The 17,937-nt window shown below is 47.3% G+C and overlaps 1 protein-coding gene across 4 annotated transcripts in view; it reads right to left on the reverse strand.

Annotated features, from left to right (window-relative positions):
- The window catches only part of Shc4 (SHC adaptor protein 4), a 117,024-nt gene that overhangs the window by 76,930 nt on the left and 22,157 nt on the right, over positions 1–17,937 (reverse strand). For all 4 annotated transcript variants that reach the window (XM_033765215.1, XM_033765217.1, XM_033765218.1 and 1 more), the window contains exon 2: positions 16,944–17,014. In XM_033765215.1, the coding sequence (XP_033621106.1) occupies positions 16,944–17,014 (71 nt within the window). The remainder of the gene's footprint in view (positions 1–16,943; positions 17,015–17,937) is intronic.

Below are 17,937 nucleotides of genomic sequence, written 5' to 3' on the forward strand. Positions count from 1 at the left end.
GTTTCCCTGGTGTGAATATTCTGCAACAATGCATAAGATTCTAATAAGATTACTGACATTTAGAAATGGGAGGAAAGGAGCTAAAGGTGTAGGGAAGGTGTGATACGTAGGGGAAGAACAAAAAGGGAAAAGAAAAAAATGTGAGAGAATGAAAAGATGAAAATAAAGTGTTTGTAGATGGGGAGGGGAGGGGGGGGTGAAGGGAGGGCAGAGGTAAGGGGAAAAATGAGAATCAAGACTTGCCATGTAAAGGTACATGATCCCAACAATGAATGTAACTGTACTGTATCCCTAAATGTACCAATAAACTCAATAAAAAAAAAATGGCATTGGAGATTGAATGCAGGGCTGTTGTCCAGAACTACATCCCTAGCCCTTTTATTTTTATTTTGAGGCAGGATCTTGTTGAGTCACTAAATTTTCCAGGCTGGGCTTGAACTTGCAATCCTCCTGCCTCAGCCTCCCAGAGCGCTGGGATTACACATGTGCACCACCATGCCCGGCTTCAGATATGGTTTTTTACATTGTTGATTCTTTTTAGCCAAAAAGGAGGGGCAGAATTTTGTTTTGGTTCATAATTTTACCTTCAGCAAAATCCTCACTGCAGTGTTATGAATAAAAAACTTCATTAAAAACTTAATAGCCTTTGGGCACCGAAGACATAAATGAGATATAAATGAATCTGACAGCAGAGGAAGGTCTTACGTAATGGACAGCACTGAACTTCAGGGTGGGCTCAGATGGAGCCTTATTGACCAACTTACCGCCACCAGGTATCGAGCTTTTATGTAATTTCACAGAAGAAAGGAAAATCAATATCAAATTTCCTCCTTTGCTCATTTTTCCGCATTTCCTGAGAACAGCACCACTAAAATAAGTAACGGGTCCTCGTGGATGTGGTAGAGGAGGTGCCCTCTTCTCCAGAAATAAAATTTTAACTAAAAGCTTTTGTCTCTGGGACGCTGAGCTTTCCTAAGCGCCCCTGCTTCCATCCTCTGATCCGAAGCACAGCCTTGCGGCTTTGCACCCATACATCACACTTCTTCTCACAGAGCAAATGGAAAGCACTGTACTCCTTCCTGTGTCCCCAGGGGTCTCTGCTCAAATTAATAACCCGTGTACACGCCACCCCACAAAGCTGTGCTGCAGCGTTTAATGTATTCCACATTAGGATGCTATTTTCCACGAGGTATTTTTTTATTCTCAAAGTAAAGGAAGTCACTGTCAAAGAAATGACGCATTACTAAATGCACCACTAAAAGCTCATTGGTATAGGCTGTGGTGCAAAGTCACGTTCTTCTGGAAGACACTGGAAAAGTAGGCAGGATTCTCAGTTCCAGCACTGCTTATCTTAGGACCAGATATCTTCCCTCTGGATAAAATGAAACCATTTTCCCAAGTATTTCCTTGTCTGATCTGTGCACGCCTGCTGGGAACCAAAGGGTAGAAATGCTGTTTGGCTGCTGTGTTTTCCCAGGGGTTGGTGCTTAATGTTTCTCTAGGATTCCAGCCTCTGTTCTCTGAAGGAGAACCCAGAAGGCTGGGCTTAGATGTTTGGTGGGTTATTGATGGTTTCAGTCATTTTAGTGATTGTAATAATAGGTGAGACTTGCATAATTGATCCAACTGGACCTCCTGTACTGTCAAAACACCAGCCTCACACCCTATTGTGTTGATGGTTTTTAAGTAAGAGCAGTATAAAAAAAGGCAGATCCAGTGCTCACTTTGGCAGTACATATGCTTTAAAAAAAAAGGCAGATCTTTTACTCCAGGAGAGCCTTTCAGGGGTGCTTCATAAATGATTTGAAATAAAAGCAGAAACAAGGCAGACCCTGCTAATGCCAAATTGAACAGTACATGCCTATAAGCCCAGCTACTCAGGAGGCTGAGCCAGGAGCATTGCAAGTTCTAAGCCAGCCTGGGCAATTAGTGAGAACTTGTCTCAAAAGAAAAAGAAAAAAAAAAAGAACTGGACATGTGGCTCTGCGGTATGGCTCCTGCCTAGAATGTGTGAGGCCCTGGGTTTGGTCCTCAGTACTGCAAATAAAGAGAGCAATACAGTGTGGCAGAGAGACAGTGCACAAGAGGTAAAAGACGAAGCTGGGTGCGAGGTTGAAGGCTTACACTTCCGCAGGCTCAGCCAGGAAGATAAGAAGGTAAGGGTTTAGCCTGGGTAATTTGGGGGGGTACTGGGGATTGAACTCAGGACCTCATGCTTGCCAGGCAGGTGCTGTGCCTCTGAGCTACATCCCTGGCCCTTAGCCTGGGTAATTTAGTGAGACCCTGTCTCAAAATAAAAAATAAAAAGGGTTGGGGGTGTGGCTCGGCGCTTAGGTCCTGGAAAAGCTTTTTGTACAAACCTTACTCAGTTTTAAAGAGTTCACTTGCCCCTTCCCCTGCAGCATCAGGAACCCTGCTTAAATGCAGTCCCTCCCATTCTGCTTTCCTTGCTGATACGCATGTGTTCAGATCCAAAACCCCAGCCCTGGAAGAAGAGGCCGGTGTCTTGTCACTTTTCTTCACAAAGATCTCTGCTATCAGCCAGACGTGGGCCAAGGAATTGGGCCTAACATTTTTCAAGAACAAACAGTACTTTCAGTGCTTTGTTGAAGTCTCAGCCACACCCTCCCGCCAGAGGCACACACTTTACAAATGCTGAAGAAAAAGCAAACAGGGTTGTGAACTAGAAGCCACAGTGGTGATTTCTCCCCGGCCCCAGCGGGGCTCCTGCCTCTCAGCCTAGCAACCTGCCTTTCTGCATAGTCCACTGAGAGTCCAAGATTCACTCCCACTCTGGACATTGGGCAGAAGTCCTATCTCAGAGGAGCAGCAGGCTGGGGGTTACAGGGTGGAAGATTCCTATCCTGGGAGCCTGGACCAGAAGAAAGCAAGAGAAAACACCCCGGACCAACAATGGTCACTTTGTTTATTGTTTCACCCCAAGGAGAGAAGTGGGCTGATGTAAGAGAAAGAGAATGCACTTGGAGATTTGCTTTTAAGACCAGAAAGCCCAGCCTACGCTGGAAGACCAAAAAAAGATATTTTGTCTGTCTTCACAGAGTTCAAACCAATCAGCCAACAAAGCCAGCTTTCTTCACAAATGCTTGGCCACTACAGTACTCAAATTATAATTTTTCTGTGTCTTTAACCCTAAACAGTTAAGCTCCTCTGAAGGCAGTGTTGCCTGACCACCCCCCTTGCCGGGTTTAGAGACATTATCACAATCCTAGACAAAGTGCACTGCGGAATGGGGGCGGGCTGCGGAGAACTTCTTCCCCAGCGAAAATGCCAGCTTTCCCCAGTAAATGGGAAAGCCAGAAAATGTGTAACAAGAAACAAAGGGCCAGCTTGGAATGAGAAGTAATGTTTCTTACATCTCCCACTCCTGCCACACGGGCAGCCACACACACACACACACGCACACACACACACACACACACAGACACACACAGGCATTCCTGTTTTGTCCAGACAAATAGAAATGAGAATAAAATTTTAATCACAGCAAGAGCCACTGCAAAAATCAAAGCCAAAAATCCCCAGGCAAAACTTTGCCTCATTTCTACTCTTTGACAAGAATCCCTAAGGAAATCTGTCAGCAGTGTTCCAGGCCAGGCTGTCACCAGCGGCTCAGACTGCCTTCCTATTACAGACAGGAGAGTCAGGGTGCGGGGGGCACCCTGCTGCTCTCATTGTGCCAGGAAGCTGCTGCCATCTTTGGAATCTTTGCCTTCAGGATGCCAAGGCTCCGTGATCTACATGTTCCATTTCATCCAGCCTCATGCAGCCAAAGCCATTGCAGGCTGTGTGAGCCCTCAGACAGGACACTGAACCTGAGCTGCTTTCCTGGCGACAGACACAACAGGTGCAGTCAGTTCCCACAGAGCTGCTGGAGAAGGAAAGCTTCCAGCTCCCTCTGTGCCCTTCTCAAGGGCATCTCCTGTGCCCTGGGGAGGGCACTCCCAGCTCACAGAATGCACCCTTTCACTGGGGAGTGGGCATCTCGGGGTGGGGAAATAAAACCTTCATGGCTGCCTGCAGCACTTACATCACGCCAACTCATCACACCATTCTGTCCAGCTGAATTAGAGTTAAAATTGGACTCTCGAGCATATTTGCAACTTGACCCAGCTTGGTGGCCATAGGACGTGAGTTGTGTCTCCCCGGGGGCTCTGATGCAAACATGGACCCCTTCCTTCATCCCACTGGAATGAGGTGCAAGACCAACCTAGCCCAAGTGCGCTATCTCCCTACAAGTCTCCCTGGCACCCATAAATGAAGCACAGAGGATCTCCTATCCCCACAATGATACTGGGAAATCATACATATTTGATATTCACATACATATTTGATATTTGAACACCTTACACCCACAAACTGACAGTTTAGAGAATTTTTAAGTGGCTAAACCTTATGAAAACAGCCATAAAGAAACAGTCAATTTCATGCAAAATACAGTGTCATTCATCAATTCAAAAGACCATTTTCCTTTACTTTAGGATAAGCCATGCTTCTTTATAAAACAACTCTGCTTAGACAAAATATCCAACATACCACAAAAGTGTGAGTAAAGAGGTCAAAGACACTCAAGGCAATCAAAGGTCAAAGCCTTAAGTCAAATCATAACTAATCCAGCTTAATCAGCCACTATATTCACTCCATTTTACTCTAACTGATATGCACCTACTTCCAAATGTTAGGCCAATCTCCAAAGAAAGAAAATTTGGCACTATTTAATATTACTTAAAGGTTTGCTGTAAAAGCTGTCTGTAATATTGAGGGAGACAGCAATAGGTAGAATAAATATAGACTTCCACTACTGGCTTTTTAAAAATGAATAACTGGTTCTTCCAAAGGCTTTTTGGCATAGATTTCATCTGGGAAATCCATTGTTTTAGTGTCTATTCATGTGCATGTGTGTGTGTGTGTGTGTGTGTGTGTGTGTGTGTGTATACCTCACTTCTGAAAGGAACCCCATAGTTGGCCTTATCAGTTAAATCCCGTGTTAAAGAATGGCAGGCCACCTTTGGCCTGCACAACTCCATGAATTTACCAACATAACCATTTAGGTAAGTGATGACCAAACTTTAAAGTTCTTACTCATCAACTGGTATCTGATGAAAACCAGGTTTCTGGGGCTCTTGCAGAGGTTTTGATTGCCTAAGTGTGAGATCAGGCTGGGGAATCTCACAGACGTTATGGAACAGAGCCGATAGGCCACACGACTGATTAAACTCTCAGACTTGCGGCACACAGGGACCAGTTCTGGGCTCCGCAGCTTTCACCAGAGGGTTTCTTTAGTGGATGCTGTAATGACTGATATCTAAAATTTCATGGGATCACAGGCGCCACCTTCCAAGGATGACTGGACTAGGGGTTTTACAGCCCAGACGGAAGAGGTGGCCCCTGGGGGCGTGACCCAGAAGGTGACAGCTCGGGTCCAGCTCCTCCCTTCACTCTCTGCTTCCTGTGGCCATGCTGTGAGCAGCCTTTCTCTGCCACACTTCCCCTGTCTGAGAGCAGCCATGGGCGGGAACCTCTACAGAGTGTGAACCAAAAGAAAGCCCCCTCTTTCCATGTGTGGGTCATGGGTATTTTTTCCCAGCGATGAGAGAAGTAACTAGGACAGGTGCTAAGGAATCAGGTCCCCTGCTCCTAGAGGCCAGGGCAGAGAGGCTCCACAAGCTCTGTCTTTTCCACTTGGGTAGAAATGTGTTTCCAACTTAGTTGGTTTACTTGCATGACACATACATGGTATAATCATCCCCTCTGCCCCTTTGCCCTCTGCTTCTGTGCCTGCCCCTTTGGAGAGCGCTCTTACCAGAGACACCTGGAGGTACCAAAGCCCACTGACACCACCCCTTGCACCCCAGGTGGTGAGAGTGATCTGCGTGCTCTCTCCCAGAGAGCCCACTGCCTGTCAACATGCAATGCTACCTAGGCAGTGGCTCTTGGCCGTGGCTGAACACTGGAGAAACCCAGGGAGCGGTAACAAGTACTGAGCACTGAGACTTTATTATCGAAGTGGGAGGAAGAGAAACGCTTTGGACAAAGCTCCCGGAGACTCTGATTTCGCTGGTAAACGTCTAGCCTATGGGCTGGGAGTTTTAAATCCTCTCCTGTGTGCTCCCGATGAGCTTGGACTGAGAATCCCCCCATTGCCACAGCCTGCAAAGGGCTCCATAAGGAATATTCAGGGCTTCACAAGCCATAAAGTCCTGCGACAGCCACTCAATTCTGTTGCTACAGCTTGGAAGCAGCCAAGAGCAATGTGTAGACAAACAGCACGGTTAGGACACCACCAGTAACATCGGGGACAACACTGAAAACTGAATCCTGTATCGTTTGTGTATGTCATGAAAAATTCTTCTGTTCTCACGTGCAGCTCAGGCTGTCCTCAAGCTTACAGTAATCCTCTTGCCTCAGCTTCCTGAATATGCTGAGATTACAGGTGTGCACCACCACACCCAGCTAAGGACAAGGTTCTACAGAAGATGAACACATGTCTAATTTTCCCTGCTGCCCTATAGCAAACTATTTCGAATACTCCACCTGACCCTTCTCAGCTTTCCTGGGGGAAATACCAGGAGCAAATGGGAGAAATCTGTCTTGCAGGTAGATATGTACTAACTGTCCAGCCAAAGAAAAGACATTCTCCAGATGAGATTACTTTTGAAAGAATTTTTAGATGCCTCCCATCTAGCTAATTCAAATTAGAGCATTAATTTCTACCTAAGGTACAGAAGAATTTTTTAAAGATGTAACAGAAGAATTAAAGCCCACTACCCTAACATTCCCCAGTATCCACTTGCCTTTCTTAAAAATGAAAGCCTCCTGCCAGGAATTTAGCTCAGTGGCAAGGTCCTGAGTTCAATCCCTGGTATAACCTCCCCAAATAAAGGAAGAAAGAAAGAATAAAAATAAAATTTAAAAATAAAAATGAAAGCCGCCTGATGTTTTCTGAGGAACAAACCATCTGCTCAAAACTAAGGTATTCCCATGAGATCTGTGGTCTACGTGGTGGCCTCATTTGGAAGTCACTGGACAGACTGGTCCTTCCAGTATTCTGTGTTATTAAAGCAAGCCAGTGCACATTAGTGTGAGAATACCATCTGGGACACTTTTCACTTCTTTTGGTAAAGATCAGTACAGGGCTCTAAAATATCAGATACATGGGTGTCTTTATGAAACCCTCCCACAGAGAACGCACAAATGTGGAACCTCAAACCCAAATCAAACTCCCACCTAGGGATTAATGTCTTCTCAGCCTGTCACTTCGGCTCTCAGTACTTCTCTGAGACTTGTTCCCTGAAATTCGCTCACTCTGAGACACAGTGTACAAGGGTGAGGCAGATCTAGCTTCTCCCATAATGTAGGGACTTCCCGGGTGGCATGTTGAACTCCTTCATTTCTTGGTCTCAGTATTCTCGTGAGCAAATATCAATAGGATTAACAGTACTGTCCTTCTACCCTCACCTCTCTAACCTTACCCAGTACAAGAGAACCACAGAGCCGCCATGTTGCCACAAAGCAACACCCATCCTGGCCAACGGTCGCTGGTTCAGAATTTAGGTCCTCGTCACGGTCCTTCCTAGGAACTTGATATTTGGTATTCATCTTTTTTTTTTTGATACCAGGATTTGAACTTGGGACCTTGTGCTTGCAAGGCAGATGACGGAACCACTGAGCTAAATCCCCAGCCCTGGAATTTGATATTTGGAACCGAGAGAGCCGTGCTGAGTCCTGATGAGTCCACTCAGCTTCAAGGCTCATGGCTCCCTTTCACAGCTCACCATGAGCTGCCCCGTGTCCTTTTCAGGAAATCTCTCTTTGCTTAAACCAGGCAGTCATTTTGAGTTAACTAACGCCAGAAATACTCTCAGTGAATGCACCCATGGCACATGGAGGCACTCCGTGATCTCTTTTACCTTAAAGCTCATGTCCAAGTAATTCCTGCTCAGACATAAAAACTTAGAAAATGTGCTCAATAAAAGGCAAAACATGTTACCAATTCACCTCCACCATACAATCCCACTGCAGGTTGTAAACAGATGATTAGAAAAACCACACATCAAACTGTTACTGTTCGTTATGTCACCGACTTTTCTGTTTTTTCATTTTCATTCCACTCAGAATTCTCCACTGTAAACTCAGTTTGCTTTCCCCAATCAGTTAAAAAAGAAAGTGGGAGTTTTTAAGAACCAGGTGTTTCGTGGAGGATTTGCATCAGCAGTGACGATGATCGTGATGATGTCATTCGCACGCTGAAGATAACTCTTCTGGTTTAATTACATTTACTTTCCAACTGGTACAGGAAGCTGTACATATCAGTGCGGTAACATGCTGTCTTCACACACATGTACACTGTGATGTTTAAAGCAAGCTAAACATGTCTATCTCCTCACACATTACCGTTTCTTCATGCTAATCACTTTCCAAATCCTCTTCCTGCTTTCTGAAGTGTGTAGTACATACTGCTCTGTGTAGTCAGTAACACCCCAGAACATCTCGTTCCCCGCTGTGCAGAACTTAGCACTCACTGACCAACCCCCCCTACTCTCAACTTCTCTCAGACCAGCTTGCTTATGCTGCACACGAGCGAGCTTAGGAGAGCTTGTCTTCCTGTGCCTGACTCACTCCTCGACATCCTCACCCCCACTTCCATCCCCATGACCCATGTGCCAGGACTGCTTTCTGAATGGTGTCCCACGGCATCTGGGCACCACGTTTCTTTATCCCTCATTTAACCAACTCCAGGCTTGTTTCCATCTCTTGGCTGTTGCGAATAGTCCTACAATAAACACGAGCATGCAGTGGTCTGTTCCTCTACATAGAGCCCTAGGAGAGGGATGACCGGATCCAAGGTGGTTCTGGTTTTAATTTTTTGAAGAGCTTCCATGCTGTTTTCCATCATGACGGTACTAACTCACACTCGTACCAGTAGTGTGCAGGCATTTCTTTTTGTCTCTCACCAGCATTTGGTGTGGGTTTTTTGGGGAAGGGCATCTTTTCTATAAGAGCCATTGCTAATAGGGTGAGGGGATACCTAACTGTGGGTTTAGCTTGCATCTTCTAGAGGATCAGTGATGTTGAGCGTGTGCCTGTTGTATCCCTTCTTCTGAGAAATGTCTACTTAAATTTATTGCCCATTTCTAATTGGATTGCTTGGGGGTTTGCTATTGAGTTTTTGGAGTTCCTAATTCATTCTGGCTATCAACTTCTTATCGGATGTACGGTTTGCAAATACTTTCTCCCATTCTTTTTTGGGTCTCTGCACTCTGTTGATTGCTCCCTTTGGTCTACCAGAAGGTCATTTACAGTAACTCTGTGCGGTGTGGGGACTGAACCGAGGGGCCCGTGCCTAACCAACCCCTGTACCACTGACCTGCAGCCCCAGTATCTAAAGTGACTTTAAAGATGACTTACACTTGCTTTTATAGCCTTAACTTTCTTCTGCCATCTTAGTTTATTCACAGCCACAAGAACACTTTCTTAGTTGCAAACCACACTGGTCTCCCTAAGAAACAGGCAGAGCTGTAGGAAGAGGATTAGAGTGAGTCTGCCTGGGAATGAGCCCAGTGAGACAGCTATCTGGTCTCAGAATGGCCTCAGGATGCCTTCTCTGAGCCTCAACTCTGCCTGCTTTCACAGGCAGAATTATAGTACCCACCTCTTAGGTGGCTATGCACTTCGTAAGGGTGTTGGTTACCTTTCCCATTGCTTAAAATACCTGAAACCCACAAGAGCAATGAGAGCTTCATTTTGGACTCACAGTTTCCGAGATTTCAGTCCATGGTCAGCAGACTCCAAGGCAAAAATATGATGGCAGAAGGGTGTGGTGAAGGAAGCTGCTCACCTCATGGCATCCAGGAAGCAGAGAGCCCACAAGATCACACCCCCAGTTACCCATCCAGACACACCCAGAAGTGTACTTTACCCATTTCCCGGGCACCTCCCAAGCCAATCATGCTGACAACTAAGACAAGCCATCGCAATAAGGGAACACAGAGGCAAAAGCTCTGTGTTGGCCTGTTACAGTTCACGTCTGGATGTCCCCACAGCCTCATGCGCAGAGGCAGGGTGTGTGGAAGGTGACTGGGCCATGGGGTTAGAAGTGGGTGCTGTTAGAAGAGCGGGTCACTGGGGCAAGGCCTTAAGGGTTTATCTTTGTCCCTGGCTTCCCCATGCACCCTGCTTCCCAGCTGCCATGATGTGAGCAGCTTCTCCCCTGGGCCCTTCTGCCCTGCTGTTTCTTCTTGGGAGCTGTCCCACCACCGACGGAACCGTGAGCCGGAATAATCATCTCCTCCTTCAAGATGTGGGCAGCAGGTACAGTGTTCTGTCCCAGCAACAAGAGAGCAAGACAAGAGCCAGCAGGGTGATGAGCAGTTCTCTCCTGTCTACCACGGTCCCCTCTCTCAGTGTGGCTTTGGGTTGGGCTTCTGTTGCAGGCACTTAGAAGAGGCCATTATGAACCCTCGCCAAAGCCTCTCCACCCTTGAGCTTGCTGGAAACTCAAGCCCGGAAGTCTTGGGGTTCATGTTCTCTCACTGGTTTTGCGTGCTTTTAATAAAATAAAATTAATTTGTAGAATACTAAATCCTCTAGAACTCCAGAAGCGTAAGTCTAGCAGCACTATTGTTTAAATGTAATAGAGATGCATAATGTAAAATTTGCCTTTCTCCATTTTAAATGTGTGGTTTAGTGGCTTTAGCACATTCGCATGCTGTGTAACCATTCCCACTGTCCATCTCCAGAACAACTTCTTCCTTCCCACCCTGAAGCTCCATAACCACCAAACACTAGCCCGCCTGGCAACCGCCACTTCACTTCCTGCCTTGGGCTCCGTTCGCTGTAGGACCCTCGGAAGTGGCTCTGTACAATATGGCTGCCGATCTATCTGGGAGAAAGGGCTATTAGAGTTCTTCGCCTAGTTCTTCAAATAAAGTTCTTTGCCGTTGTTGAGTCGTAGGAGCTCTTTAGGTATTCTGCATATTAACTCCTAATCAGACATAGGATTTGTAAGAATGCTTTCCTGTCTGTGTGTGGCCTTCAGTGACAATGCATCTTGGCCATGCATCTGCTCCCTCAGACCCTGCACCTGGCATGTGAAACAATACCGTGCTCTGTCTGTTCTCCTCCCCCACCCCGCCTCTCTTTCTCCACACACCCAACAAGGTGTAACATCTACACACATACACAATGAAGTATTTCCATCCACACGAGTGCCGGCCTAGGAAATTCCAGCCGTTCTAACAGCTGGGGGAGGTCATGATCCCTGACCCTGGGACCCCAGACACTGACTGGAGCCTCAGCCCTCACTCCTGACCATAAACAACCAAACTTGCTCTGCCCAGATGTGTCCACTCTGTCCCACCCACAGTGCTCTTTGCAATCCTTACTGTGACACCACAAACCAGAACTTCGAAGTGCTTGATTTTTTTCTCCTTAGCACTCTTCTCAATAAATTTCTTTATGGGAGCATTCCCCTGCCTGACAAGTTGACACACTGGGTTTTTTATTTCCCTCCTGGGCTCTGTGTCCTCTGTGATCTGGACGGTCAGTGGCACCTTGGGTCTGATTCACATCACGTAGTTGTGGTTGGTGCCCTCTCTTGTGCACACACGCACACACGGGCAAGTGAAAGGGGTATGCATCTGCCCTGAGGAACCGCCTCTCTGCCCTGTGAAAGTCAAAGAACCAACACTGTCGACACAGAGGGGAGGGTGCAGAATCCCTGCCCAGGACCCTCACACTGCCAGCGGGAAATGAGTCCCATTACGGAGCCTGCTGACTTCTGACCTCTGCTTCCTTGGTGCCTCGCCTGCTACTGAATCACCTGAGCACCCCGCTTTCCATCCACACCAGCGGCTCAAAAAAAACACCACTACTCAGGAGTCTTTCCCCACACATGCATGGTGCAGATAAAGCACAAGGTGCAGCTCACTCAACTAGAGAAGGAATCGTAAGCCAGGACCCCAAGAGGGAGCCTCCTCGTTGTTCTTCCCAGACCCCGAGGCATAAAGCCAGGACCAAAAGAGAGACTCCTCGTTGTTCTTCCCAGATCCCGAGGCATGGCGATCCTGCAAATGAAACCACCCCACGGCCACCGGCCCTGGGCCCTGGACCTCCTCCCAGTTGGGCTGATTCTGCTCTCGGGGCGAGGAGAGCGAGGCCATGGCCACCAGCTCCCGTCACTGGGCCCAGCCCGTGTGTCCATCCCTCGCGAGTGTCAAGGGCAGCTTCCCACCCAGACCCAGGGCAGAGGCCTCCTTCAAGGGTGAAGGAGGGGTTTTCCTTGTTTGCATGCTGTTGGTCACTTTCTCAGCAGAGAAGCTAGGCTTCCTCTTTGGTGGGTTGATTGGATTTTTGGTTTCAACATAAGTCTTGCTATGTAGTTCAGGCTGGCCTTGAACTCACAATGATGCTCCTGCCTCAGCCTCCCAAGTGCCAAAATTAAAGGCATGAACCACCATGCCTGGCAGGGCTTTATGTTTTAATAAACTGGTTCCTTATGCATCTGCGTGCCCGTGTGTGTGTGTGTGTGTGTGTGTGTGTGTGTGTGTCTAGTTCTCATGTTTTTTAATTTTTGTTTTTAAAATCCTGAGGACATTTTTGTTGGAAAAAGCAAACAGCTCTATGATCGTCAGCATGATTTTTATTCTCCTCCCTCTTTTTTTGGGGGGGTGAGATACTGGGGACCAAACTCAGGACCTCGTGCACCTTGACAAAGTGCGGTGCCACTGAGCTATGTCCCCAGCCCTCCTCCTTCTCTTTTGAGAAGCAGACTCAAAACCATGTCATCGAGACCTGGATAGAGTGGCAAAGTGACAGCGTGGTACCCAGACCTTAACTGGTGTCGGCCCTACATATGAAAACAGTCTCAGGTTCTCAGTGAGGGGGCTGCAGGCTCCTGACCTCAAGGAGGAGCAGGGGCACCTTGGGCGTTTTCACACTCAGTTCCCTCAGTCAGCCTCTTCCTCCTACAGGCAGGGGCTACCTGACCATGTTTGGCATCTGCTCTTGGGAGATGAATGCAGTACCGGACTCTTACCAAACTCCCAGCAGGATAGTGACACCATGGACCGTTGTCTGCACCATCTCCTCCCCTCCCAGAGGACCCTCCTGTGGCTGGATCCTCACTTTATCCAGCTCTTAGCTCACATTTCCTCTCCTCAGACAGGGCTTCCTGGCCAGCAAATCTAAAAATGGCCGCCACCCTCAAGATTCCACAAATCCGCCTGGAACATCAGCCGCCATGTTGGAAGCAGACTCATCCACGAGGGACACTACCCAGGGACCACACCGGGCACCCTCCCTGGGCTGTGTAATTGGGCAGAAGGTGAATCTTCATGGCAGAGAAAAGCCAATTGAAACCCTTATTATTTTCTTAAGAATAGCAAAGTACAGATGCTCAAGCTTATGAGATTTAAAAAACTAGACATATAGCTAGGAAGAAAGGCTAAACACCCACACCATTCTTCAGCAAAACAGCCCAGCAAACACTTCAAAGCCTTTACAATACTTAAATTGTTCAACCTAAGGAGCCTAATTCTGGGATTTGTCCTATGGAAATAATCAGAAGTTATAAATGAGGTGCTCATCAGTACTACTTATAATAATGAAAAAATGGAAAGATGCATGTAGCCTCTGAAGACTCTTACAGAGAAACAACCCAAATGCCTTGCAATGCTGGTGGACAAACTAAATGTAGCCTAACTGTGCAAAAGAACAGCATCCAGCCTTAAAAAAGAATGGTATTCCAACACGTGCTACAGCCTGAAGCAACCTTAGGTACTGTAATCACCAGTACAGTGAAATAGGCCAAACAGGAAAGGGCAAATATATATGTCTGGTTCCATTTATGTAAAGAACTTGGAGTAGTTGAAACCATAGAGATAAAGAGCAGAAATGGTGATTGTCAGAGGCTGTGGTGGACAGGGAAACAGAGTATGGAGTAGCAGTGTTCAATGGGCATGGGATTTCAGCTTGGGAAAATGAAAAACTCTGAAGCTGAACAGTGGTGGAGCTTGTGTGACAATACAAACACACTTCATGCCACGGAACTGCAGGCTTAAAAATGGCTAAAATGGTAAATTTTGTTCTTTGTACTTAACCACAATAAAAAATGGGACAAAGTCTTTGTAAATAGGGAAGGGTGAAGGGGGAGAAGGGAGGGCAGGGGTATGGGGAAAAAATAAGAACTAAGACATATAATGTAAAGGTACAAGATCCCAATGACAAATGTGACTGTATTGTTTGCTTCAACTGTACCGATAAACTTAACGGAAACGAAAAATGGGAGCAATAAGAAAATTCTCAGGATGGGAGAAATTGCAGACAATATTATTTCTCTTTTCTGTAAAAACCACTGTAAGCTCATGTACAGAAGAAAATACTGCGAAGATTTTCCAAAACACAGACTAACGTTAGCAGACATTCTCTCTCTCTCTCTCTCTCAGTGGGACCATGAGTGATATGCTCCTTCATACTTTCCTGTGTTTCCAAATGTTCTGAATAAACACGTAGCATTTTTATGATAGGAAATAAAACAAAATCTAAACGCTCTCTGCCTACACGTCTGGCCCCCACTCTGTACCGTTGCCATGGTGATAGCAGAGCCTTCTGCCCGCGAGTGTGTGGTGCACACATTTTCACACCACAGGCTGCACACCCAGGAGGACGCAAGTGCCAGCAGAACAGACACTTTGCTCTATTCGTGCTGGATCCCTCGTTCTTGAACATTTCCAGGTACTTAACGGGCACACTACAAATACTTGAGTGAAAAAGGATGAGTCAACGAATTAATGGGTGAATAAACAAATAAATAAGTCACCTCAGTGTCTCCCTCTGTCCCTGGGGCTATAATAAAACATGTCGGACTGGGTAATTTATAAATAATAGAAATTTTTTATATAGTTCTGGAAGCTGGGAAGTAACCAGATCAAGACACCAGCAGATTCTGTGTGTGGCAAAGTCTTGTGGTTCATAGACAGAGCTTCTGCATAGCCTCACGTGAAGAAGAGGGCCACAGCCTCCTCACGGTTCTTCTGTAAGGACCCTGTCACGGTTTAGATCCATAATGGCCCACGACAGTCTCATGTGTTCGGAGGTGAGGCTTGTGGAAGGTGACTGGAAAATAGGAGTGCTGTTCTGGACGGACCATGGGTGAGTTCTTAGCTGAAGGTGTGGATAGGAGGTGGGGCTGATTGACGAATTGGTTCACAGGGCTCCTTCTTCTCTCTGCTTCCCACCTGCCGTGGTTGGAGCAGCTGTCCTCCACCCAGGCCCTTCCACATGCTGTTTCTGCCTTGGAGCCAGATAGCCTTGGACTGAGTCCTCCGAGACCAGGAAACCACTCCTTTAAGGTGCAGGTATTGGGTATTTTGTCCCAGCATTGGGAAAGTGGCTAATACAGGCACTCATCTCATTCATGATGGCTCAACTCTAAATACTACCACATGGAAGGTTAAGTGTCCGTATATGAATGGGGGTACACATTCAGGCCATAGCATTCAGGTTAGGACAGAGGGCACTGCTTTGTCCTGTGCCCCTGTCCCAAACACCTGGGATATCAGGTCTTCCTCCTGGCTATATGGTGCTCTGGATTATAGGAAGGGTTTTCTTAGAGTAAGGATGATCAAAATGAAATAAAGTCTAGAAGGTCTTCAAAATAGGGCTGACAGGGTGCGTAGACTAGAAACCATGAGGATAACTGAAAGGCCCAAGAATGGGGAAGGGAATCTAAAGAGGATAAGACATGTTGTAGCGTCTCCAAATACTGGACGTACAGCACTGTGCACTTATTAGTAAATATGCACCAAGCCTCTTTCCTATTCCAGGGACTAAGGCAGGAACCAAGCGAATCCAAACAATGGGATTAGAGTTCACATGTCTGACTCGGGAGGACTGGAGGGGGGAGTTGGAAAGAGACCTGAAGACACCACCAGGCAGAGTCCAAATCAGTACGTCTTCAAGTGTGTAACAGGGAACTCAGGGGTGTGTGGGTTGTCCATTTCGGTTATATGGGGGAAAAAAGTCCTGGTCCAAATCGGTTCAGAAATTTCTGAGATCAAGCTGAACTTCTTAAACTTCAGTGCGGGACCTCTAGCGTCCTCCCTGCCCTACTGCACGCTACGCGCCTCCTCCAGCGTGACGGGTGAGGCTCTTCTGCGACACAAGTGCTTTCCCGGGGCCTGGGAGCCCACGGTCTGAGTGTGAGGGTGCAGTACCCTCCCCTACCCTGTGAGCACGGAGGGACCCTGAGGCGCGCCTGAGACACCCGCACCGCACACCCCGACGCTGCCTTCTCTCTGAATATTTGCCAGTCCAGCCCCTCCCCGCCCGCGTTCCCAGCCTCTGCTCCACACTCCTCCATCCTAGCTCTGATGCACCACCCGAGCCCTGCTGCCTTCTGCCCGAGCTCTGACTCACAAGGATTCTGACTTCTTTCTCCAAGCTACCCAGGGCGCCCTGGCAGGTAAAGCTCCCCTTCTTTCAACTTTTCCTCCAGCTCCATATACAGGTAGGAGGGAAACCCAGGCCAGTTCTCAGGGCAGGGGCGGCATGAACAGAGATGGCCTGGGCTTTCAATGTTCAAATATCTTGCCTGCTGTGGTTTCCAACTACCTCTTTGATGGGTCTGAGGTTCTATAACGCCTGTATCTAGGCATCATTTTATACTCATGTACCTGGGAAACCAGCTACCTCTGTGGACTGAATCATCTTATTATACAGAACACAGTGCTCTGCCACACACTTGGGAGATTTTCCCATGATGAGATAAAGTCACACATGCAAGGTCCCTGAGGCAGACGCTGCCTTCCAGCAGAATGACTAAAGCCCCATCATGACTTTCCGGACTTGTGTGAAATCCCTGCAGGACAAACTACCAGGACTTGAAGCTACAGTCCTTAAAGTCTCTCCAGTTTTTGTCCTCTTACCTTGTAACTTGGGTCCGCATTCCAAAATCCAGGGACCTCATTGATTGCAGCACTTCAATGCAGCCCATGTACTAGAATAAGAAGAAAAAAGAACAAGTGGGATTAAAAGGCCGCCAAGCTTTCGCTGTGCTACACGGGAACTTCCTGGGAAACAACTTAAATCAGCTCTTGCTATCAAGTTACATTTGCACTCTCCAAACCAACCATTGGTATTTGGGACTGTTAACAGGCACATGCCTTACGCCTCAGGTCAGCTGTGAGACAGCAGCTAAAGCCAAGCTATAGCATTAGAAATGCACGACACAGCCAAATGCGAACAGGGATGAAGGGAGGCCCTGCGGTTCGGAGCCAGGGCTCTAGGGCCAGACTGTGGATTTGTATCCTGGCTCTGCCCTTTGTTTCCTGTGGGACCTCAGCCGGATGTTCACCTGTTCTGCAACAGGGTTTTGTCATTGGTAAAACAACAGTTGGCACTGTTGTGAGAGCTACTTTATCCTATACATGCATGTGTATGTATGTAAAGGAGTCCAAATTATTAGAGGAAAGAAAAACAAATGTAAGACAAATACAGGATTGTCCCATCTTCTAAGAAGCTGTAAAAGCCTATAAATGCACACAACATGACATTTGGTACCGTAAGATTTTACCACGTTGTACAAGATCTCTGAACTAGTAAGGCAGTTCAGTAAGGGAAGAGTGAGTCCTGTCCCTCTCCCGGCACTGTAGGTTTAGCTCGAACACAGCGTCGGAAGAGGAACTGAGGCTTACAAACTGCAAAGGCAGTGTCTGCATGGTACAGCATCTGGGAGCCACGGCAGGTGCTGTGATCCCTGACACCCGTGCACTTCAGGAGGCTGAAGGGAGCAAGGGAAGAAGTTAGGGGAGGAAGCAGTGACAGGAGGAAAGGGGAGACCAGAGTGACACCAGGGAAACAAGTGCTCCAGGGCTCTGTGTGCTCCTGATCTACAGCGAGATGGATGAGTCAGGCAGAGTC

This window comes from Fukomys damarensis, unplaced genomic scaffold (assembly GCF_012274545.1).
Source record: "Fukomys damarensis isolate Sample0158 unplaced genomic scaffold, DMR_v1.0_HiC HiC_scaffold_17, whole genome shotgun sequence".
In the NCBI taxonomy this organism is placed as follows: domain Eukaryota; kingdom Metazoa; phylum Chordata; class Mammalia; order Rodentia; family Bathyergidae; genus Fukomys; species Fukomys damarensis.